This window comes from Periplaneta americana, chromosome 5 (genome assembly GCF_040183065.1).
Source record: "Periplaneta americana isolate PAMFEO1 chromosome 5, P.americana_PAMFEO1_priV1, whole genome shotgun sequence".
NCBI lineage: Eukaryota > Metazoa > Arthropoda > Insecta > Blattodea > Blattidae > Periplaneta > Periplaneta americana.
The window spans coordinates 42,040,286-42,066,151 of NC_091121.1; the positions used below are offsets into that span (position 1 = coordinate 42,040,286).

Genomic DNA, 25,866 nt, shown 5'->3' on the forward strand with positions numbered 1-25,866 from the left:
TGAAGACCTCTGTTTTATAGTAACATTCCAAGAATATCTCTTCCTATTCAAATAACCAACATGAGTGATATTAAATAATGCTCAGGTCTCAATTCAATCCTCTGTGGGATTATTTATTTTTGGAGGTAGAAAACAGGACACTATGTTCAATTTGTGGAAAAGTTCCTACCAATGTTAGAAAATTCCATTTAGAATGCCACTATAAAACATACCATGTTAGTTAGTAAGGAGATATGATAGGAGTGAATCGTGATGCCATTCTGAATTATATTTGTAATGATAAAATTTGGATATAAATTTCTTTAATCCTGCTTTATACCATGAACATGTTAAGGATTATTAGATACCTTTGTTCTAGAAAAGAAAGTTTTTTTTTTCCCCCATAGAAGCATTTCTTTACTAATTTAATTGTTTAAACTATTAAAATTACTTATTTTATTTGAGAATCTCAGTCATATTAGGATTTTCAAATTATACACGAATAATAAAAATACATACAGATTACATATGCATATACATTGTGATTTCGTGGGTTGTGAAAAAATGTTCCATAACAACATAAATTTACTGTAGCATATAAAATAAATTACGAAAATGTGCCATGCCTTGTAAATTAGCAATTTCCAAACTAAATAATAAAAAAATTACAACAAATAATAATAATAATAATAATAATAATAATAATAATAATAATAATAATAATAATAATAATAATAATAATAATATAGACTGATATACAACGCATTTTTTATACAGAAGTAATTCCATATAAATAGTTTCTAAACTGCCATTAATAACTGTGAAAACTATTTCATCTTGCAGTTCTTTTCCTATTCTGTATTTATTTCTCCAATTACTGGTTTAATTTTTATAACAGAAATCCCTATTAGCCTTCATCCATATACAACTTCTATAACCTGAAAATTATCCAAATGAAAATAGTATCATAACTTGAGTAAAGTTAATAATTTAAGTACTTATATGACAGTAACAATTAATCGAAATTATATTATAACTTCGATATAATTAAGTGGAATTGATATAACTGTATATTGACTGTAACATGAAGATGCTCGAACTAGGCGAAAATGTTTGTTATTATGTTACTTGCTTAATTCATGTGTTGCATTGCAAACATTCAAACGACTCTGTTAAGCTTTTAGTTAAATAACTGGTGTCCAGTGTAAGCAGCACAGCTGTCTTTCATCAAAATATTGACATTATTCTATAATTAGGGATGTTCGAAAATGTTTTTTTTTTTTCCCAAAAGGTGCTGATTTAATATGAAAAAAAAAAGTGGTGTTTTATTTTTTTATTTTATCAACCACTGTATGCTGTATGTACAGTACTGACTAGGTTTCAAATACCTGTAATTAAATACATGAAATTACAAAGTATTGAGCCCTACGCTATATGGAATCTGTTAAAATGTGTGTACATACACACTGTTCATTAAACTGCAGATAATTAGGCATATTAAATTACAAATAAGATCAGCCTCATGGTCTAGTGGTCAGAGCTTCTGGCTATAGTTCATGAGGTCCCGGGTTCGATTCCCGGTTAGAGCACAGGAATTTTTCTTTAAAAATATTTATTATATAAGTGATTTATTTCACTTTGTTTTCATCATGAAAGCAATTTGCTAAACCTTTTAATCCATCCTCGCATATTATGGAGCTGCTTTGTCTGAGAACACATGCACGCATGCAGTCTTGCACAGTGCATGCACACATGTCTTTTATTTCTCTTTTAGCTGTTTAATTTTTCGTTATTCATTTCGTTTATTTTATTATCCTTTATGTGATGATTTTAATATATTATCTATATTTAATTTATACAAATCATTATTTTCTTGTCAGTTATTATTGATTCCATTGGAGGATTAAATAAAATTTCAGACTAGCATCAAATTAAATATTTTATATACAATCAATAAAAATAATGTAAATTAGTACATTATTACAAGGGAGTTATCCAAAGCGTCCCCATAAAATAATTCTTGTGTGTTCAGCACGAAGTGCATAAAATGTTTAAGCTGAATGTTTATATTTTTATTATAGAAAGTATTTTTACGAATTCAGACATTTACCCATTTCCAATACTTTAAATTAATAAAACTAGTCGATAAGATAAATAAACAACTAAAATTAACTAATGCAGCATGAAACACAACTTCAAATGAAATATTAAATTTAATTTTTTTTAATGTCCTAGGCAAACATATCTATCGAAAAAATAGACAATCCTGCAATACATTCTTGGATGATGAAATATGTAAAAGGAAGTGCACATCTGCCTACTACAAATTGGATGAGAAGAGAATATGTACCAAAACTGGCAGAGGAAGATAAAGCAGGAATTAAGGAGACTCATGAACAGGCCATTATCATTTTCTGTGACAAGACAATAAATAGCAATGGAAGCTGTAGTTGAAATTTTGTGTGTTACTTCAGAAGGTAAATCTTCCCAGTAGTTGTACCTCACTTCCTGCACATTCCTTGAAGCTGCTAATGCGACAACTACCAGTCAGGCCATTCTGGATGTGATTAAGAAATGAGAATTGACTACAGCAATGTGAAAGGCACTTGTACTGATAGTGCACCATGCATGCTAAAGTGCCTAAAAACTCTAAAGGTATTAACAGGGAACATATGGTTGTATATGTTGATGTTATAAGTTATATCTAGTTATACATCCGAAGTAAATCTAGTTGGTGAAATACGGCAAAAGAATTTGAAATAACTGAATGTACAGATACGAAAATAAAATTTCGAGCTGCTCTTGATGATGCTCACAGCATTAGAGGTGCACACTACTATGTTCTCTATCCGTGTAATACTGGAACCGAATCATTGACAGGAGATCAACACGTCTTGCAGATGATAGAGTTTGTGTCTCGTCATAATAACTCAGTTGTTTGAGTCATCTGAGTAACGTGCAAAAGATCATGGGTTTGGTCCCCATGGAAGGCGAATTGTTTTGTCTTAACATAAAATTGTTATACATCTTAATTACACAACTTTTAACACTATATCACTTTGGAAAACGTATTATATGCCTTTCATGTGTTAAATTTTATGTTACCTTGTTAACATGTTTTGACCTGCTATAGGCCATCAACAGAACTGGTTGTTGCTGATCTTGGTACCAAGACCAGCAACAATCAGTTCTGATGATGGCAAATAGCAGGCCGAAATATGTTAACAAAGTAACATAAAATTAATGAATTTAAATACTATTATAGTCACAATCATGCCATGGTATGAAAGAAAAATTTCAACAACCTCGAGAGGGAATCGAGCTTGTGACTTCCTGTTCTCCGGTCAGGCACTCTACCACTGAGCTATCGAGTTTGTCTCACGCCAAAGGCTTGGAATTATCCTTTCATACTGGCGACTCTGTTATAGAGTACTGTCCATTTAACACGAGAAAGATATATAATATATTTTCCAAAATAAAATTGGTATGGAAAACTGCGACGGATTTTTCAGTTAGTTTTTTTATGTGGAATAAATTATTTCCCACATCCCGTGGGATTATATTTCGCTTGACCCCGCAAAAAGAACAGTATAAAAAATATATATCGGAAAATCCATCTGTCTTCCTAACAAAAAATAATAAAAAAAAGTTAATCACAGTACAGAAATAAAAATATAAAAAACACCAGATCTACTTCTACCACTGTTCTGACCTGGCGAGGCATGGAATCGACGAGAGTGCAGAACAAGGGTTCTCAATCTGTGGTGATGCTGTGTGGACTACCGCTTTGGAGAACAGGTCATGCACAGTGTGTTGTAAGCGAAACCTATACAGTAAGGGAGCTCCAAATTTTATTTCGTATCTTTACAGCGATTTCTTGTTTTCAAAATGTTTGTAAATGCATATAATCTGAAATCTGAATATAAAAAGTTCCTAGTGAAAAATTATTCTGACCAACCAAATCTTTTCCCACTACCAGTTCTAGCTGGTTCTGCTCTGTTTGTATATGTTGCTAATTATTTTGATGCTACTGTCTTTTTTAGTCAACATAAACGTCCATGTTCTCTGGGCTAAATTAAAAAAGAAACATTATTTCTGCAATGCTAATTGTAATACCATATTGTAAAGATGCAAGCAGCTTTTGTATAAGAAAACGGTTTGCTTGTCATAAATCCAATCCTGGAATTTCAGACACGAGAAAAGCCAATAGCTTATTGAGTCATGTCATGTATTGAGTTCCTTGAAGTAAAATGTGAGCTAAAAAAATAAAATTTTTGGTGAGAACATTTCTGAAATGCTTGAAATTGCTCCTTCTAATTGTAGAAGTTTTAAGTCAGGAATCTATGACAGAATGCTGCACTATGACTCTATCAAAACTAAAAGTTTCCTTACAAAAGATGCTGATGATGTAAAGGTAATGAAGGCACTAGATTTCCTATTTGAAGAGTTTCTTCAAGCCTCCCTTACCAGCCATCTCACCATTCCCCACTTGATTCAAACTATGGTAACATTCAGAGTGACAAGTGTATTGTGTCAGTACGTGAATACAATAACCAAAGCCTAAGTTGTATCTGAATTACCTGAACGTGCTATGGTAAATGGAGATGCCTATAACACAGCGAATTCACTCTCCATTCAATACAGAGCTAATGTTGTTAGTGGACTAAAGTGTATATAATGTGGAAGTGTTGTGCATAAAAGTTGTGCTACAAAGTTTAGCAATATTAATACACATGATGAGAATGTTTATCAGTGTATCAAATGTGATACTGAAAAATAAAATTTGAGTAATAATGTGGAAGTTATTTATGATGCTTTAAGAAAAAAGAAAGTTGGTATCAACAATAAAATTGATATTGAAATAGTCACAATAATCCTGACACAAACGGACCTAATTATACATGAATTACGTGAAAGAATTACCGTACTTAAACACGTCGATCTTCCATATATTCACTCAACAAATGCTAAGAAACCAATATATGAAGCTTTCATTTCAAAACTTTCCAGTCTAAATAACTAATTATTTAAATTGAATTCAATTTAAATAAAAAACACGTCAATTTAGATATTTAGGGGGAAGTCTGAATCCAGGCTTAATTGCACTTTGGATTTCACCCCCACCCACCCCCACTTTGAAATTTCAAATGGCATCCCTATATTTTTATACTTAAATATGAAAGAGCATTCAATTGTTTATACACCTCATTCATTTGTTTCCTATCGTAGCCTGGCAACCTGTATTTTTGTTATTATCAGTTGATTTTAGGATGAAAAAACAGCTTATTTTGTGTAATTTCCTAAATTTAATCAATAAGGGTGATTTATGTTTTCTCCTGAAGGGTATACACCACTTTAAAATAATTTAATACACAAACACAACTATTACATGAAATGCTCAATGAATTTTTTTAGTTTTATTCTCTTCCGCTCTAATCAACAATAACAACAATCCAGGTTGCCAGGCGACGATAGAAAACAAAAGATGCGAAAATGAATGAGGTGTATAAACGACTGAATGTTCCTTCATATTTAAGTATAAAAATATAGAGGTGCCATTTGAAATTTCAAAGTGGGGGTGGGAGGTGAAATCTAAAATGCAATTAAGCCTGGTTTCAGACTTTCCCCTAAATATCTAAATTGACGTGTTTTTTGTTTAAATTGAATTCAATTTAAATAGTTATTTAGACTGGGAAGTTTTGAAATGAAAGCCCTGTATGTTGAAACTGTTATAATAGATTATAAGGCATCTAATGATACCAAGTCTAGAGGCACTTTAATGCTTGATATGGGCCTGCTTGTGGAACACTTTACTCCTATGGATGCAGATAAGGTAACAACCTACATTCTCTACAGAAATGTTACACCAGATATAAGACAATGAGACATTTCTGGAGTCCATAATTTTCAGTGATGAGAACATGTTCGTCACTGATAAGCTAAAAACCCACAGCTGTAAGATTTAAGGTAGTGAAGATCCATGCACCTTCATTGAACGTGTTCGTGACAGCCCAAAGATGAATGAATGTGTTTTGTACCCTCAGCAAAGAAAAAGTGTATGGCTTTTTCTCTTTCATGGAGACAACCATTACCAGTATTACGTAACTAGACAAGCTCCAATAGTTCTTAATTCCACAATTAGACTGAGACAACCAAGCAGGACATATGTTCACTTCTATCAAGATGGCACACTCTCTCATTACCTTGGATAAGTGTGAGACTACCCTAATGCCAGTTTCCCAGGTTGGTGGATTAGTCAAGGAGCACAAATAACATGAGAAACATGGCTACCTAGTTCTCCTGATCTCAGAAGTCTGGATTTTTTCTTATGAGGATTTGTTAAAGATCCAGTTACGTACCACCCTTACCTGCAAACATGGCTGAGCTCAGAAATAGAATTATGGGATATCTATCACATTATTAGCAATGAAAGTCATACTGAACCATAACTATACGAGGTAAAACAAAGTGTATTGCTACATTATGACACTTCAAAAACATTGCGTATGTCCTGTGAATAAATATTTGTACTATTTCAAATTTTTAAAGTCCTTTTAAATATACCCCATATAATGGTTTATAATAATAAGCATACTGTTAATTAATTTAGGACTGATATAACAGTGCTTTCTGCTAGAATGCAAGCATGAACAATTTTAATACACAATATTTACTTATTCAGCAGTATTTTCGAATATCTTGAAATGTATATAGCTGCAATATTTAACATTATAGCAAAACTATGCTTAACTAAAGTGATCTAGCCTAGAAGCAATTTGCAGCATATGTGAAAAGATTCAAAGACAAGTATATGCAGCCCAAACCATCATCTCACTTCGAACTGCAGTCAGTGAGAGGAAAGATGTGGGGGGGGGTGGGGGGGAGAGATTATTTGGCCAACATACAAATTGTCAGCCTGCCAAATAAGAGCCATACCATTACAGTTTAAACATACTTCTTTAATCTACAAAATCATTTAGAAACACTTCAAAAACCAAGAGTAATAATGAAATGTAATCATGTTTTTCATTATTCTACAATACATGTTTACGTTGAAAATATCACTTTTTTGTTGTGATTATTCACTGTAAAGTCTCGAAGTAACATTCATCCATATTACTTCTGCCACGAGAAGAGTGAAGTTTACACAACATTCTTGTATAAACAAGTGGGTGAACTGTTTCTACACCATGCTAATACTAGACAGTGGCATTAGGTGCTATTTCGAGAACAATATTACTCCAATACTAGATCATATGCAATAACTTGAGTGAAGATTATGATCATTTGAGGACTTTATTTTAGGGGTTACACCAAACCAGGGGCCACACAAAGTTATTATCCTTAGCAATATTGCTTCACAGTTTCTCTTATTATTGCGTACAATTTTTATGATTTAATTTGTTAAACCATCATTAAATTTGGTGTCATCTTTTCAAATTTATTTCATGATAGGTGGTGCATAAATTAAAGTGAAACATACGCCAATCAGTACTAACATTCAATAGGCCTAATTTTTTTTAGTTGGTTATTTAATGACGCTGTATCAACTACTAGGTTATTTAGCGTCAATGAGATTGGTGATAGCAAGATGGTATTTGGCGAGATGAGGCCGAGGATTCGCCATAGATTGCCTGGCATTCACCTTACGGTTGGGGAAAACCTCGGAAAAAACCCAACCAGGTAATCAGCCCAAGCGGGGATCGAACCCACGCCCAAGGGAACTTCAGACTGGCAGGCAAGCGCCTTAACCGACTGAGCCACGCCGGTGGCTCAATAAGCCTGTTATAAATATGTCATGGCTAATAAACTTCCACAATTTTAATGGTTTGGCCATAAAAGAGAGCAGAGTCCACCTTGATTAAGTTCTGCACACCAGAAATCCCACTGCCCCCAAATAAAAATGGCTGTTTTCATTACAAGTCACCATGCAGCATCATTTGAACTCGAAAATATTAATGAAATATTTTACATAAAGGATGAACAATGAAAAAATTGCAGCTTCATGAGAGATCTCTACTTCTTAAATGTTGATCTACCTTCGTCTTCTAGTGGAAAAGGTATTCTACATGTTGGAGCATTACTAATGTGTCAAGACTTCCTCTTTTTTTTTTTTTTTTTTTTTTTTTTTTAATGAAAACAATAGTAAGTGAAGATAACCTTAAAAAATTATATATGATTTAAATTATCTTTAAGTACATTGAAAAGTCTATGAATGGGTAATTTGTTACATCATCAGATCTGTCTATGCATCAAGGCTGCAGTATAACTTTGCCTATCTATTGATAGGATAGTGTATGGAAAAGTGGGGAATGGTGGTAGAAGAAATGGCAGAACCACGAGAAAACCTGCCCCTAACACTGTCTTTGTTCACCACACTTTCCATCATTCAATTAAACTCTATACTTCACTAAAAGTTAGGAGAAATACAATCCCAAACCTCTCTTGAATAAGCTATCGTAACTTTTCCTACTGCATTATTTAAAACTGCAACTAGGCCTGCTTACTTTGCAGTGGCCAAGGAGCAGAATGTGACATGTGTGCTTAGGGCACAACGAAATTCTTTTGTATACAATCTAGGTGCTATAAAAAGCATTGCTGAATATGTTATCTCTATTACCATGTAGTGAATGGAACGAGACTTTTAATGCTGTAACGATTGGTCCTGAAATTTAAGTTTTGTTTCACATGTATAGCCTCTCAGAGAATGTACAACTCAATTCATTGTAGAGTATTAAAATACATTTATACAGGTATATTTTTTGTCCAATGGCAGAGCCCTTAACTTGCCATTATTTTCCCTGGCTATGAGCAGGCACACAGAGTCGCTAGGCCTAGTTCTGAGAAGAGCAGATCACTTATTTCGGCAGAGGCTATCCAGAATGTACCACAGTCTTGCCCAGCACAAGTTATAAATTCAAGATGGAGCAGAATTTGAACCTGGAACCTTTGAACCTGACTTATAAGCCAAGCTTGCTTGTCCTGAGTCATCATAGTGGTTATATTCAAATATAATATTAATATTATGGTCAGAGGGAAAGATTCGACATATGAAGTTTCTAGTAAAGTACGTGGTAGTTGCAATGAGTGCAACATTGCCACTAACAGCATTTCCTCCTCATCCTGATGACAGTCAAGTCAGCTGGCAAATGGATGGCCAGGCAGTTTTTGTTCTCATTAATGGTAAGTGTGCAAGGAAAGTTAGGAAATATTTGCAAACCTCATTCAAATTTCTTTAATATTATAACAGACACAGGGGCACTCTTCCCATTTTTGTTACTTTCATCTGTTTTTCTTTGGTACGGTACTCACTCTGCTTCTAAAATTCTGTCCACATTGCGATATTGTTGTAATAAGAACATGTAAGCATATAAATTAAAACTATGTAGGATGAAACTACAGTATACTAATTTATTGAAGTTAAACTACAACTGACACTTTAACAATATTATCAAAACTGGGAAGAGGATCCATGTGGCAATGCCATGTTCACTTCCTGTGTTGTGCAAGAAAGACAAGTAACATATCCAGTTCCCATTGAGTCTGGGGTTAGAATGGGAATTAAAAAATAGACATTACGGAACTGTAACAAGTTTCTCTTTGTTTGCAGGAGTAACAAATCACTACATGTCCAGGTTACACTTCCGAATAAGTACTGTATAAAGCTATTTATAACAGCCTATACCCACAATCATTTGAACTTAGGGTACGATGTAATTCTTGTTTCGTATACAATCTAGGTGCTATAAAAAGTGTTGCTAGGTACATATTATTTTATCTCTATTACCAGGTACTGGATGGAAACAGACTATTTAATGTTGTAACAATAATTAGTCCTGAAATTTAAGTTTCGTTTTGCATGTATAAAATCATAGGTAAACGCAGATAGAGGAAAACAGAAACATTAATGCTAAATTTCATGCTTCCTGGAAATAGAACAATTATTATAATTAATTACAATTCAATCTCCTACGATTACGTCATAAAATTATCGATTAATTACTGAAATTATTGTTATATTAAACTTGGAGAAAATCTAGTTTAACTTCCATAATGTTTACGAAAATAGAGACAATTAAGTTCGATTATTTCAACTGATAGTTTCCTCAATACGTGATATTAAAATTACCACAATGACGTAATCGCGAAGGTCGTCCAACAGTAAGTGAAATCCCATTGAAAACATTCAACTTTGTACTTACCCTGTTAGTCCTTCCACAGTATCATCAATAGGCAGGACATGGATCCTCTTGCCGTACTTCACATCTGGACATGGCTGAACAGATACAATATCGGAAAGACGCACGCGCAAGTTGTTTCTTACAACTCTGTTCATTCTGATCTTTTCGTCTGGGCAAGTGTCATCTGACAGTACAATGCAAACAGTTTCTTTTCTTCGTTTGCCTTTCAGAAGAACTGTGTCACCTCGAAACAGCTGCAATTCATCCATCTTGTGCTAAACACATGAAATAGCAAATGTGTTGAAATCACAACAATTAAACAAGACTGACGTCCAATCTTGAATCTGATCTTCCTGCGCAAGACACTGCATTCAATCCTACCTGTGACAAGGCTACAACGGAGTTGTCATCATTAACTGCCTCTTCGACAATAAGTCTGTTGGGACGATCCTTCTTGCGCAGAATTGCAGTAGCCAAATCATCAGGGCTATGAGAAACAGAAAACATTTAATATTGCACACTTTCTTAATAGACTAAATGTTAGTTGAACAACTGAACCTACAGAAAGATAAAGAGCAGCCTATTTATTTGTACAAATATTATACCGGTGTGAAACTAGCGCTGAGGTAGTTCCTGTGATTTTGGAGGTGAAAATAGTTGAATTTCAGTTATAATGAATTCTTTTTGTGGAAATGCAGTTGATCCGGCATAACAAAAGCCTCAACTAACCAAACCTAACCTATCACAGATTCATATATGCAAGGTGTATAAGCGGTGTACGGTACGAAGGAAACGATCTCAGCGCTAGTTTAGCGATATCGTGAAGTTTCCGGTACATCGAAAGCTTCACGATATACATAATTTACATGTGTGTGTGTCTGAAAGAACATTTCAAGACATTGTTCTGTTCTTTCTGATTCTGCCAACAAAATATATTTTCGAAACTCTATATTCTTCCTAATTTACGAAATTATTCTTAACATCTCTACTTCATACACTGTTGACAAAAAAAAAAATAAATAATAAAATCAAAGTGCAGGAAAGTGATGATATATTTACGGTAAAAAAATTTAGTTTCATAATGCAGAAATAAAATGGGTGGGTGAATCAACCAGGTCAGCTATTTTCCAGCATGTCTCATGATTTCCCTTGTGGGTCATTGTTGTGCAATGGTATTTCCCTAATTTTCATTTCATCGAGGTACATCGCTAAATAAATATATGTATTGAATATTAATTCTGAATTTATTATCATGAGCAAACAAGCAGAGTTACGTTGAAATAATTTCAACAGGAATCTGAAACAATCGAGCAACGGGAAGATGACAACGTAAATTTGATGCACTTCTGCTGACCCCAACACGTTTTCGAGAGAATACAAGTAACAAATCTTCAACATATATATGTCGCATATTTCTGCGATAAATAATTTTAAAAAGCTTAAAAAATGGTGCTTACTTTCTTCCATCTGCCATTATTTCTCTTCTAAAATTCGTAAATCCTCTTGATACCGCAAACACCACAAACCTTCCTCACAAGTCACCAATCTCCTGTCTCCACACAATGCGTCGTGCAATGTTGCCGTATGTATTCCATGGTTCATTTAGATAATGCAAGAAGAAAATAATATGAAATGTGTTTGCTTTAAAATATTCAAAATAATAGCGATAATTTTAATATCAATATTTTCACTCCAATTCAAAAATTAAAATTTAGACATTGCTGTATTATAATAATGATGAAAAATGAAATATAATTACATTCGAGTTCAAGTGCCATTTTTAGTCTAAGGGAGCTCATTATATTTACACTTTTTAACCGTAAATGTTCTATAGCTGAGAAATAATACTTGGATTTAATTTACGATATATTTATTGCATTTAATGTTTGTAGAATTATGAAAGATGATAATTATTTGCTTTCATGAGAAAAAAAATAAACATTATTTCATGGATAGACTCTTTTTAAATGGTATTAGCTACAATTGAGCCGTGAAGGTTGCCGTAAGAAGCAATATTGTTACAATATTATATTTTTTGTTGTATTGCTTGTTAACTGATCAATCATTTTGTGTTACGTCTTTTGTTGAATCTGTCAAATATTTGTACCGTATGGCAACGTAGCATATACGTGACGTCATCAGTCTCGTCAGTCATATGTTTCAAGTATGGCTGGTGTTAAAGGTGATTATTTGTTTCGCTCGAGAATATAATTTTATTTTCGAAATGTAAATTCTGTTTTATGTAAGATAAAGGGACATCGAAAATTATGTTATTTTGAAATACTCATTATGTGCTATCTAATCAACTGTGGATTTTCATAAGTGAAAAATTGATTAATTTAAAAGTGCATGTTATTTTAAAATAAATAACAATTATTTCTCTTTGACAGTTTTAGAATCCTTTTGATATGTTACAAATAATGACAATAAAATTAACAGAAAAATGAAATATATATAAAGTTTGTTGTAATGCTACAGAAGTCCACATCCTTTCAGTTTTACCTATCGCGACGGTGTAGGTTTGACAGGATTTGAACACACAATACCACGCAAGTGCAATTTTATAAATGTTTTACAATTCAACAATTGCATTTTAGTAAAGCAATTGCGTTAATTTTTTCATTGTATATAAAACTTCAACTCAGTAGTAATTACTTGGGGCAAGTGCTTATATTTTAATAATGTTAACCGAAGTTTTTCTATCAAAAGCAATCGTGTTGTCTCCGATTACTGACAACAGTTATGTTTTGACTTGGTTTTTATGTCTGTTTCACTGTTTTTATAACATGACAATCAAATGTGACGCCTGTAATCTTATCTCATTGGTAACAAGTGATTACTGGTGTGTGGATGTAATACAAAAATAAGCATGAATGTACCTTTATCTCAGAAATTTTTATCACTGCAGTGCAAGAAAATACTGTCTTGTAGGTAATATAGGCTAGTAGTTGATCTTTTTGTGACATGAAATCAGGTGCGATATAAAGCTATATATATATCTGTGTGTGTGTGTGTGCGTGCGTGCGTGCGTGCTTTCACGTGTTAATTAACTAGGTTGACTAGTTAATTAACACGTGAAAGCATATATATACTTTATATTCCTACAGTGGATTCTTAATGAGCATATGCGTGAGAGATGACACAATTGGTGCTTAAGGTAGAGAGTGATACTTGCAACTAGAAGTAAACTATATATTCGCTTTATATTAGTTTAATTGTAATAACGTGCTTATAGCATATTATTATCGTTAGAAAATGTTAACTTGTGAAGAAAATGGATCGGGTAATCGACTCACCCCATTTTACTCGTAAAGTTTTCTGGATGTTTTTCTTACTGTTTACTCTGTTAGGACATTTTTAAGCAAAATAAATGTTAAGTTCTGACTCATACACAACGAATATTTATTGAAATATATGCCAATTGCACTCAAGACTTGGCGTGGGAACTTGATGTTGACCAGATAATGTGGAAGATGAAAGTTTCTGTACTTGCTGAAATTCAATGTACTCTATACTAATTAATTTTTTTTCTCTTTTTCATGCTGCTGCCTGAACACAGCGTAAGTTGTCACACTCAACTGTATTTTGTTTACATTATTAAAAACTAGTAGATTGTTGATTTTGACAATTAGAACTAAATATTTGAATCCTTGGATATGCCTCTTTAATTTGGGTTTTGAAAAATTATACATAATGATAAACCGAGAAGATGTCATTTTGTTAATAAAGTATGCATTAGGCTAGCAATAATAGTATATTTCCTATAATTCGACATGATCTATAATATTGTTGACACTAATGTTGAATCTTCCTTTCAGGCTCGTCACTTTGGCCTTTGCGGGCTCAATTGGTATGACATTAGTGATACTAGGATGTGCACTACCAGAGTACAAGTAAGTGCATTGAGTCTCGTTATACTGATGCCAAGATTATCAGACATCTGTGCTAGATAATTCGATTTTCATGTCTTATTTTAGTAGAAGTTTGTGCATATGCTTTTTTGATTAACACTGAAAGATCTCAATTTAAGAAGACAGATGTCAATGACTGCTTATTCTAACAAGGGAAATTGTCAGTGAGTTAATATCGAAACCTACCTTGAAATTTAATTTGACAGAACCTACAACTTATAGAAGCCCATACATAAAAAAATTAGGTGGGAGTTCAAACTGAAAAAGTCCACACCTGTGGAGTAACGGTCAGCGCATCTGGCCGTGAAACCAGGTGGCCCGGGTTCGAATCCCGGTCGGGGGAAGTTACCTGGTTGAGGTTTTTTCCGGGGTTTTCCCTCAACCCAATATGAGCAAATGCTGGGTGACTTTCGGTGCTGGACCCCAGACTCATTTATTTCACTGGCATTATCACCTTCATTTCATTCAGACGCTAAATAACCTAGATGTTGATACAGCGTCGTAAAATAACCCAGTAAAATAAAAAAAAATCAAACTGTAAGTTCTGATATCGAGATAAGAATCCCTATTAAACACTAGGGGAAAAGCATGGAATTTTATCACTGAGTTTATGCTCCTCTGTATGGCTGCCCGGTAGTATCACAACATTCCCCATCTCTCCCCACCTGCTGCTCAGGGATGTCCAGTTGCTGCTGTATTGCTGCTTTGTCAGGCAATAGTTCAGCTTTGGCCTCAGGATCTTGCAGTTGAAACTCGCAGCTGATTTTTCGTGTGTGGCATTCTCACAAGACGTCTCTTCTGTCAGTGAAATTTCAAGGCAGGTTTCGAAATGAGCTTACTGGTAGTTTCTCTGTAAGCGTAAAAACAAAAGTCATAACTCACATATGTGACGTTGTCTAAGATTTGTCTTTTGCAATTTGTGATTTGTGTAGAAATTTGTAACAACTATATGTTCATACATACCAGAGTATAGTACGGTGTAGGCTATATATATATAGGCTAGTGCAGAAAAATTATTTGGACAAAAATTTTCTTGGGTGATAGGTAAGATCAGAAAAAGCATATTTTGTTACATAAAACTGAGCTTTCTTTATGTTATTCCTGAATGGAACCATTTCTACATACTTGCAATGCACAGAACAAATGACGCGGAATGCTGAAATGTATAATAATATTGTGTTTCATACCCTATATAAACTTGCAATAAAATTAACTACTGAGAGATCATTGAACATTAACTTAAATTATAAAATTAACGTAACCAAATGTAGGAAAATTAATATGCTTACTGCAAGGTCATGTTGATTATGTTGACACTAGCATAGCTCAGACGTTGGCGCATTTGCCTTCTGATCTGGAGGTGTGCTCAGGCATAGCTGAGATTCTTACTTGTGCTAATTATCTTTTCGTGTTTTTCCGAGGTTTTTCACCACATGTAAGGCAAATGTTAGGTACCGGTATTCTATGATAAATCCTCAGCATCATCTCTTCAAACACAATCTCGTTTTCATCAGTTCCTTGACGCTAAATAATCTTGTAGTTGATACAGCATTACTAAATGACATTTAAAAAAATAGTGTGTAGGCTATTGTTCGTGAAAGAATCAAACCGGCAAAAAAGAAAGGCAAATAATTATTTGGTGTTTGGATAAAGAGAGATAGCTAGGCTGTCATAAAAATAAGTTTTGATATAAATAAAAATTAAACTTCGGACCCTTATTGCAAATAATTTTTTTACATAAAACACATCAAATGCAAGTATTTTTTGTTTTTTTGCACATCCACTTGTAGAATTTAACTTATGAATTCACCTGGAGAACAAAATTCCACTTGCACAAAAATGACTTAATCTCCTTTACCTGAACACCATTGAATTATGCAAATCAAGATTTCAGGTATAACTCTCTGTAAAGTTGATTTGGATAATTTCGAGGGAAAAATTGTTCCGGAGCCTGGTATCGAAGTTGGTTGCTTGACGGTTGTCAGCCCACTTTGAGGTCTGTGGATATAGAGGGAAAAATTGGATCGGTGTCGGTTAGAGTTCCCGGGTAGCTCAGTGGTAGAGCGTTGGTACGTTAAACCAAAGGTCCCGGGTTCGATACCCGGCTCCGGAACAATTTTTCCCTCGAAATTATTCACCATTGAATTACTTTATATCTTACAGTAATTGTAAAATAGTACTGGCCAAATTGGAGCTGTATTATTGCTTGGTTATATCTTTTAGTAGAATTCATTAATTGGAGACAAAGGTGATTTTTTTTTTGTATGAAATTTGTGACCATTTTTGTACATTAGATGCAGTGAGTGAGTTCATATTATCATAAACCAACCACGCACCGTAGCTAATTCTGCAATATAAGATTATCTGATTATTTAATTTGTGTTTCAGAGTTTGGTGGACATTCTTCGTGGTTCTCTTTTATGTTTTGTCTCCTTTGCCAACTCTAATAGCTCGACGGTACACAGAGAATTCAGGCTCCAGTAGCACAGTTGCATATGAATTTGCAATATTTATAACGATGGGGTTTGTAGTGTCTTCCTTTGCACTACCCATTGTTCTGGCCAGGTCTCCAGAAGATGATCCTGTGGTAAGTGCTGGTTCTTTAATGCAGTTTTACCACGCTTGTATTTCAACAATAAAATATGGGCCTATTATGAAACAAATGTCTCTTAAGTTGATTAACTAGTATCTAGACTTGTAGCTTTTAACATTTGTGATAAAGTATTGGAATTGGTATGGTGAGATTTGCCTAAAGATGTCCCCACCCGGAGATCCGATTGGGGGACAGTTTTAACTCCGGAATGTTTATCTTTAGGACTCATACTCATGGCTTTCATGTAACTGTTTTCTTAACGGGCACCAGTTTTTACAATGTGGCAGTTACATCACCCGACTTAAACTCCCATTAAGCAAGGGGGACAGCACCTGTCGTTGGTCAATGGGTCCTTCGGACCTAGCCGGGAGGACTAAATAGATATTATTTAGATCCACTGACCTTTCCCTCATGTGCCGCTGAGGGACGCTGTTGTGCTGTGGTAGGCCAGCACATATGTAAATGGCATTTCCTCCATCTTAGATGAAACAGTTATACCGCTGTGACTCGGTCCCCAGATCCTCATCTGTTAAAAGCAGGGTGCACCACGGGCAGGTTGAGGTTGGGAATTGGGTAGGAGAGGCTATAGGAGGCGCATCACTACCCCTTACACCCCACTACACTACCCCTTAAATAAATATAACAAGACAGTAATTCTTTCAAATTCTAAAGCTGCAATTCAGGGAATATGTTCCAATGCTACAAAGAAGTCAACAAAAATAAGAGAATGCTACAAAATGTTATCACAACTCCAAAAAGTTAATAAGATTGTCTGTCTCCAATGGATTCCAGCACACTGTGGAGTCATGGGGAATGAAACCGCAGACACACTTGCAAAGAAAGGCACAACAATAAAACAAAAGCCTAAATTTAATTTCTCATATTCCTCAATAAAACGCTTGATCACTACAAAATGTTCTCATTCATACCTACAAGAAATAGAATCAAATGCTAAAGACAAAAAATGGATTACACTACTTTCCAACCCAGATATAATCCCCCAGAGACCAAGGAAAACAGCAGTTGCAACCTTCAGACTATTGACAAATCATGACTGTTTAGCAAGTCATCTCTACAGAATAGGTATCTCAGCTTCACCAATATGTGTCCTGTGTAATGATCCAGCAGAAATGAATGAAGACCACTTGAAGACCTGTGAAGCATTAAGATCAGAAGAAACTACAGTTCAAAAGTATTGGAAAGCACGACTGCTAATGGCTTCATTGCCAGATGCAAGGCACTAGACAACAACAACATTTGTGATAAGGAATGACGTGTGTTATTTGTAAAACATGACACAGTTCAAGGTAGAAATGTGACAGGCTCCACTTCCTCTTTCTGAAAATAACTTCTGGAAACTTCATGTTTTTTTTTTTTAAATATTATACATCTTGATTACACAACTTTTAACACTGTATCACTTCGGAATATGTATGATAAGAACTTTCTTGTGTTAAATATTATTTACGTACCTTGTTAACATGTTTCGACCTATTTTCGGTCATCTTCGGAACTGGTCGTTGTTGATCTTGGTGCCTCTTGTTTCCTGTGTGGGTGCGTTCGTAGTGTAGAGTCAATTTCAAAACATACACTCTTTGACTCTATACTATGAACGCACCCACACAGGAAACAAGAGGCGCCAAGACCAACAACGACCAGTTCCGAAGATGACCGAAAATAGGTCGAAACATGTTAACAAGGTACGTTAATAATATTTAAAATATTGCGTTTAATTTATAGTTATATGAACTTCAAGGTCATTTCAGGATTTGAAAGACATGTTGGTTCAGAAAAGTGTGAATACAATTAATAATTATATATAATAAATTTTCAGTCAAATACACTTTTCAATTTGTGAGGTCAGATAATCTGTTACATCACAATATTTAATACGAAGTGATTAATATTTTCGACTTTAAAAAGTCATCTTCAGGTGCATGGGATGCAAACAATTTAAAAAAAATTAGGTGATAAGTTGATCTAGCAATTAATAACATAGTAAGTAGTGCACGTACTGGCATTTACAATTATATAAATATCGTGCCTCTTGAGGTAAACTGTACATGGTAAAGCTGAACACTGATGCTAGATTATCGTATGTATATAAGACAAGGAGAAGGCACAGCATGATATTAACCTTATACAAATAAAGGCTAAGTATTCTCATTAAGTCGTATCATTAAAATTAAATTTACCTCAAGAGGCACGAAATTTATATAATTGTAAATACCAGTACGTGCATTACTTACTATGTTATTAATTGCTAGATCAACTTATCACCTAATTTTTTAAAATTGTTTGCATCCCATGCACCTGAAGATGACTTTTTAAAGTCGAAAATATTAGTCACTTCGTATTAAATATTGTGATGTAACAGATTATCTGACCTCACAAATTGAAAAGTGTATTTGACTGAAAATTTATTATATATAATTATTAATCATTTCAGGATGGTCAACTGTATAGTATCGTCCAGTAGTATACTCCAACTAAAATTTTGCTCCAAAACTGACATTATTTATGACATAGTATCTGTCTTTCATTGTGGCTGTCATTAAGACCATGCAGGTAATTACTGAATCGCGCAATTTGTTTATTTACAGATCAAGTGGGGTGCATGCTACTTGACGCTGGCAGGGAATGTGGTTGTCTATCTGACTTTGCTCGGCTTCTTTATGACATTCGATGCTGAAGATACAGACTACAGCATGTGGTGATTTTAATGTGAGAACAATCCTAGTGGAGGAAATCTTCAGGAAGAAACCCAAGTTACATGATACATGTTTTGTACAAGGAAATGGACCTTGATTTGATGAAATGGTTTTAAAATATAGTTTTTTATTATTAGCTGTCATGTGATGTTAGAATATGGAAGGTATTACTTACTCCTTAATGTAACATACAGAGGCATTTGAAATATAACTCATTCTGAAGTATTGATGGAAAAAAAAAAAATTGGAATGAATGTTATGTAGGGCAAGCTTTGCTCACCTGTATTCGACCAGAGATTCCCTGCTGAAACATGTGAAAGGTGTGGATGTGTAAAAAATATTTTCTGACAGAAGAAGGAAAGAAATTTCAAATTCATATTCAATTTAGGCTTCTGTTGGAATATAAAAGTAAATGTGAGTTCAATAACTAAAAATGGTTCCTGGTCAGAAAGATATATTAAGTTTACGTAACTTAAAAAATGATTACACAGGGATATGCATACAGAGTATGTAATGAAATTTCTCTAAACAGATAAATAAAAAATTACTTAAGTTATTTGAAACTTTGCATATCTGAAGTAACTTCGCATCTGTTTCTTTCCTTCAGAAACTGACACAATTTTCATGAATTTCTATGAGTGACATGTTTTCAAAAGCCTTGAATTTTGACATAAATTGAGAAATGTTGAATTGTAGAGCTTATAGTTTTAATTATGACTAAGTTTATTGCACTTATTCCTCGCACAGGAATTTCTGTACAAACACTTTCTTATCAAAGTTACTCTTTAGTGTTACAAGTGATTTTGAGATTTCAGCAATTGAAAGACTTGTTTGAGTATCATAATGCTGCTTCTAACCAAAATACCTCGTACTGACATTATTTCATGATTTGAGGTCCTTTTCCTTGTTGAGAGCCCTGATGGTTAAGTTAAGTGTGAGAAAAGACTGTTCAACAATACATGTCTCATTTGGCAGGGTTCAACAAGAGTGTTGATTTCTCTGGCGATTTTCTCATTGCGTTACGATAGATGATTGTCATCAAATACAACGATAAAATTCACATCAGTTAGTAAACAAAATCTCAAATTTTTGCTTACGCAACACTGTTGTTGTGCCCTCGTACTTCACATTGGGATGTGGTCCTTGAAGATACAGTGAAATTGAAACTAAGTGTGATAGTGTTCCGTGATTTGCATTATATAATCCATCTACATAATGCTTGACAATAGATTTCGTATATTGGTAATTAATATTTGACCATTACATACTAGCAGTCATTAACTTTGTATAATATGTATCAAATCTTATAGGAAAGCATTGAATTTTGTGATTATATGTAACCCTTTCCTACAATGGTAGTTAGCCTCTTTTTTGTTTAATTTATAACAGTTTATAGGGCCAATTGTTACTGCCCTGACACGAGTCCAGTAAAAAAAAAAAAAAAGCAACAGGACACACTCCTAGTGCAATTTTCTTTACTTAATAAAATGTTATAATCGTTAAATTTTGTAATGTGTTTGATTGTGTAACTTTATTGTGTACCTTTACAAATTGATTTGGCATTAACATAGTTATTTAGGATGTAAAGAGATGAAATTTTGTATACAGAAATGCAGCACTATATGGACAAAATGTTCTTTGAGTAAAGAAAAAGGATTTTTTTTTTTTAATTCTGTTTATTTTTATCACATCTGAATTGTTAAAAATGTGACCACAGATATGAACAAACTACTCGGAAGATGATGATGATGATGATGATGATAATGATGATTATGATGATGATGATGATGATGATGATGATGAGTTACCATAATTAAGTGAAAATTTAAGAGTCTTCAGCTAATAGTTTCATTATTAGGTTTTGCAGTTTGAGGTTGCTGTTGTCATTTTAGTGTTCACCACTTTTATTTTTTTTATAAATTAAATCTGGATGTTAGATTACGTATTATCAAATTTTTTAGATAAATAAACTTCGTGTATAATAAAAATGCGAAACAAATTACATTTTTGTAAAAAAAAATGTGTTGGGGATTTTTTTAAGTTATATATTTATACTCACATAATATATAAATTAAAAACTGATTAATTATAATATAATTCTACACTAGATATTGACTTTCATATGGAAAACAGAAGTATAAATCTGGGATAAATAAGAGAGAGAAATTTTGTGTAGTAATGTAATTTGATTCGTTGGTTAAGGTTAAAAGATAGAAGAATAGATTCAGTTCAAGTTTTTAATATACTTTTGTCTGATAGTTATCTAGACGCATAATGCAGTCTGGTTATGTTGTACAAAGAAGGATAATTTGATTATGGCGATGTAAGTGAACTGTTCTAACTTGGCTTACAGATAGAAGGGACCAAAATTAAAGTTTATAATTAATTTTTAATATGTATTATTCGTAGAAGATACTTGATGGTTGTCATGAAAAAATTTCGACATTGGATATTATGGTAGTTACCTCTGTTTTAAGAAATCTGAGCAATATTTTTTTTTTTTTTATAACTAGAGAATTGTAAGAACCTGGAAGTAATTGGCAGTATAGTAATAGATGTTTGATAACATAATAATTTTAGTACCTACTTAGTATTTACGATTATTTGAAGCATGAAGATGACTTTCTTCATAACAGCTTCTGTAATTTGGGACTTAGAGATGGACACTGGAATTTTGATCTGTGTTTTAAATTGAATCTCTTTTCAAATTTGTTGTAAAGTTTTTTAGAATGGTTTAAAAGTATTAAATCTATTGACGTTTTTGTGGGTAGGTATTATTGCCTTGTATTACAATAATGTTATGTTAACAGAATGACTAAAGGTTATAGCTAATCTCTCTTTCATTTCATGTGTGTAGAGGGAGATTTAAAACTAAAGGTATTTAGTTACTATTGAAAGTGTACCTTTGTTACAATATGTTAAAAAATGTGTATTGAATATTCATGATTCCCCAGTTCTTTTATCTGCTGGAATTATTTTTTCTAGATGTACCATACTTAAACTACACATAGACATGGTGAAATTATCTATGAAAAATTATCGTTACTTATTACTATCATTGATATGAAAGAGTATCAGAACTGGAAATTCATTTTCAATGTTATGAAAACGCTCCAGAAGCTTTAATATTAATTGAACAAGACTGCCTGTGCAATCATTGTATAAGAAAGCTGTCGGTAAACGTTTTCAGCCCGAAAGGTATACTGTGTGTTTTTCCGGGTATAGGACATATAGTTTAACACTGCCATAAGAAACCTATGTATAAAAATAAAGAAGAAATAACTTAATCAGTGGGCCATATTTAGAAATTAGCAGACAATTTGTAAAACAAGAGAACATCATTTATAGTTACTAAGTCAAAGCCTGATTGATGTTCTCTTGTTTTACAAATTATTGTCAAAGCCTGTTAATTTATAAACATGGCCCACCTATTAAATTATTTCTTAATTTTTTATACATAGGTTTCTTATGGCAATGTTAAATCCCTGTGTCCTATGCCCATGAAAAGACACGGTATAGTTATCTGATATATTTTTTTAATTGGTATTGGATTACTACATCAATAATTGCGCTAATCCTGCTTTTATTATTTCACTTACAATCATATAAATTGCAGATGCGTCTGATTGAGGTTCTGGCTGATATGTACATCTATTATCAGGCAGTATATCTCACTTGACCATATGTGGCATAGGAAGAACAATTGTTTGTATGCATCTGAAGTCTGATTAGTGTTAATATGTAGCTAATTGGCGATATATGCAATGGAGGAGGAAAGGAACTGGTCACCCTATCCCATTATCTCCTAGTCTAGTTGCCTCATAAGTGGTGCCTTGTTGGTATCACTTGTGAGATTCAGACCTGTCTTCAGACAGTTGACTAAACAACAAATTGCAGAATCATAGATGACTATAATAAATTCATAAACTACGTGTATTTTTACAAGCGAATGTATAATGAGATTTTCAAAATTGTGTAATATGTATGGTGTGACTTAAATGACATAGTAAACAAAAACCTCTATACCTCTACTTTCTAGCTGTGAAAATACAACATAAAATAGATTTATAAGTGGACGTAATATTTAATACGATTATGTTATGTGGGCTAAACAGCAGTACTTGTATGTCTTTGAGGCTGTTTGCGTATTTTCAGTTTCTTGCGCATCTTGTCATCTTCAAGTTTGGCAGAATTATTAGTGCGAATATTAAAATTTGGCATTGTATCGGTTATTACGAAAGTCTTAAAAGTTGTACACTTTACACAGACATTCAGATATTTTTAAAAAGAAATGTTGACTATATATTTTGATCATTTGTAAATTCTTGTTTTAAAATTTTGGGAAGAGTTTCGGTTTAGGATAATTATCTTATTTCATTGACATTTAATCATTTAAAAAAGACATAAATATATGAAGCCTCCAATTCCTAAACTGTCTACATCCATTCTTAACAATTTTCAGGAAACGCCAAAAACTGATAACTTTTTCCCTAATTGTTTGCAGTGTTCGTCATATTTGAAGCTTATTTATAGAAGGAAAGAGGGAATTTAGGCACAACATTCATTAGAAAATTACTAGAGACATTTAGGTAGATGACGAAACCGCCATTATCTCGATTTTTTAAAAAATGGATTCAGACAGTTTTGGAATTGGACGCTATATGAACTCTTCACATTCATATTCAAGAATAAAGAGTACCTATGAAACTGTTATCTGTGAAATAATGATTTTGACATGTTAAAATGTGGATAGATTTAACTAACTTAGCCCAATTATTTTTAAGGCATTCCCCCATCTCTATTTCGTCATTGTGAACTTTTACCAGAACAATCCTTGAGAGATCTTCAATGATTTATTTAGTGTGAAGGGGGGAAGATGTTGATAGGTTGCTATATCTTCGTGAAAAGATTGTGTAAAATTATGTTGGAAACTGAATCAATTGTTGGCCTCGAATTGCATTTTCATTATGCAGCTTGCAGATACTATAGGAGCGTTAGCTTAGCAAATCATACTGGAGATTTATTGCCATTAGGAATTAGAAATGATGTTCTTATTGACATATTCTTAAACTAATACACATTACATCTCTGTCTACGTGATCACTGACAGCAGATCAAGTAGCTGCTTTTTTGATGAGGATATTATACCCAAAACTGCTTCATTGGATTTCATAGAAGAATCTCATGAGGCAGCATTGGTAAGGAAATTTGGTTTCATGTGTATGTTATCCCTACGATTAAGAATTTAACATAGATTGCTTTCAGCATGATCAATCAAACAGCTTGGGAGTGCTGGAAATGTGACAAAATGGACAGTGCAAATTGTCCATATTTGAAAATAACTTTTTGTAATGAAAATAATTTGGAAAAGGGTAATTAGTGTCATATTATGTATTCGTTTGTAAGTTGGAAACACATTGCGTCATATTACGTTTGTGAAAATATTTTACATTCTTCTTTTGTAAAGATTATGCTACAATACTTTCCATTAATTTTTTTGTATAAAGTTTTCTATTTATGTACGCTTAACAATTAAACTGTTTATTCGTGTGTAATATTCTATGTTCTAATGTCTGTATCGTATTAATTGTAACCGCAGTATATAGTAAACATTTGTTGTAAAACATATTTGCTTCAAGATTTTTTATAACCTTATTATGAAAGTTTAAAATCCAAAAGGAAATTTTTCACAAGGTTTTCATTGTAAGGAAGCAACCATTTAACCATTTTTATTTTGTGTAGATTAATTAATAACGAAAATGTGCACAAGATACGCAAGGGAAAGATATATAGTTCATTTCACTGGGATTAGTTTGTATAAAATTCAATTACTGATTTTTCCAGTATTTATGATTTGATGACATTATATTGAACGTGGCCACACATGATAGAATCAACTCCATTAAGCAAAAGACAAGAGGAATATCAGTATATATACTTACGCTAATGACATGGTTATAAGATCACATAAGAAATCCGAACTCCAAAAGAAATTAATGCACTCGAGAATCAACCCAGTGAAGAATATACAGATGGATATTGTAAAGGACGAAGAGAGAGAGCAAGCAGAAGACCATTCTACTCCAAAAAGGAATCTCTCAAAACAACCATCTCCTCGGACTCATTCTCCAAATCACTATGAAATCATCAGGATTCATACAAAGGAAAAAAAAGCGACAGAAGAACCTTGCCCAAATTCTCCCTAAGCACTGCAGTGACCCTTTTTGGTGCTAAATTACAACTTACACTCAAGTTATAGAACAGGGCTGAGCAGCAAGAGCGGATTCTACTCTCTCACGGGGAGCCATATGATTTCTCTTCATCCCCTTTCTTCCCTGCCGAACACCGCGCAGCGTTCATTCAGTGACGGATGAATATTAAGTGTCCCTGTTTAGAGACTGGTTCCGCTCCCGTTGCCCAGCCCTGTTATAGAACTAATATAGGACAGGCTATCAGTAAAAGAGATCAATACACTAGAAATGTAAAGGCTC

The 25,866-nt window shown here is 33.4% G+C and overlaps 2 protein-coding genes across 2 annotated transcripts in view; one reads left to right on the forward strand and one right to left on the reverse strand.

The window, feature by feature from the left end:
* The window catches only part of TER94 (Transitional endoplasmic reticulum ATPase TER94), a 29,925-nt gene extending 18,147 nt beyond the window's left edge, over nucleotides 1-11,778 (reverse strand). Inside the window, exons 1-3 of the mRNA XM_069825517.1 lie at nucleotides 11,618-11,778; nucleotides 10,542-10,647; nucleotides 10,182-10,435 (exon numbers count right to left, since the gene is read on the reverse strand). Coding sequence (XP_069681618.1) covers nucleotides 10,182-10,435; nucleotides 10,542-10,647; nucleotides 11,618-11,634 — 377 coding nt within the window. The 5' untranslated portion in view covers nucleotides 11,635-11,778. The remainder of the gene's footprint in view (nucleotides 1-10,181; nucleotides 10,436-10,541; nucleotides 10,648-11,617) is intronic.
* Nucleotides 1-25,003, forward strand: part of LOC138699545 (leptin receptor gene-related protein) — a 422,899-nt gene extending 397,896 nt beyond the window's left edge. Inside the window, exons 2-4 of the mRNA XM_069825521.1 lie at nucleotides 13,979-14,053; nucleotides 16,460-16,658; nucleotides 19,268-25,003. Of these exons, the coding sequence (XP_069681622.1) occupies nucleotides 14,013-14,053; nucleotides 16,460-16,658; nucleotides 19,268-19,381 (354 nt within the window). The 5' untranslated portion in view covers nucleotides 13,979-14,012 and the 3' untranslated portion in view covers nucleotides 19,382-25,003. The remainder of the gene's footprint in view (nucleotides 1-13,978; nucleotides 14,054-16,459; nucleotides 16,659-19,267) is intronic.
* The last annotated feature ends 863 nt before the right edge of the window (nucleotides 25,004-25,866 follow it).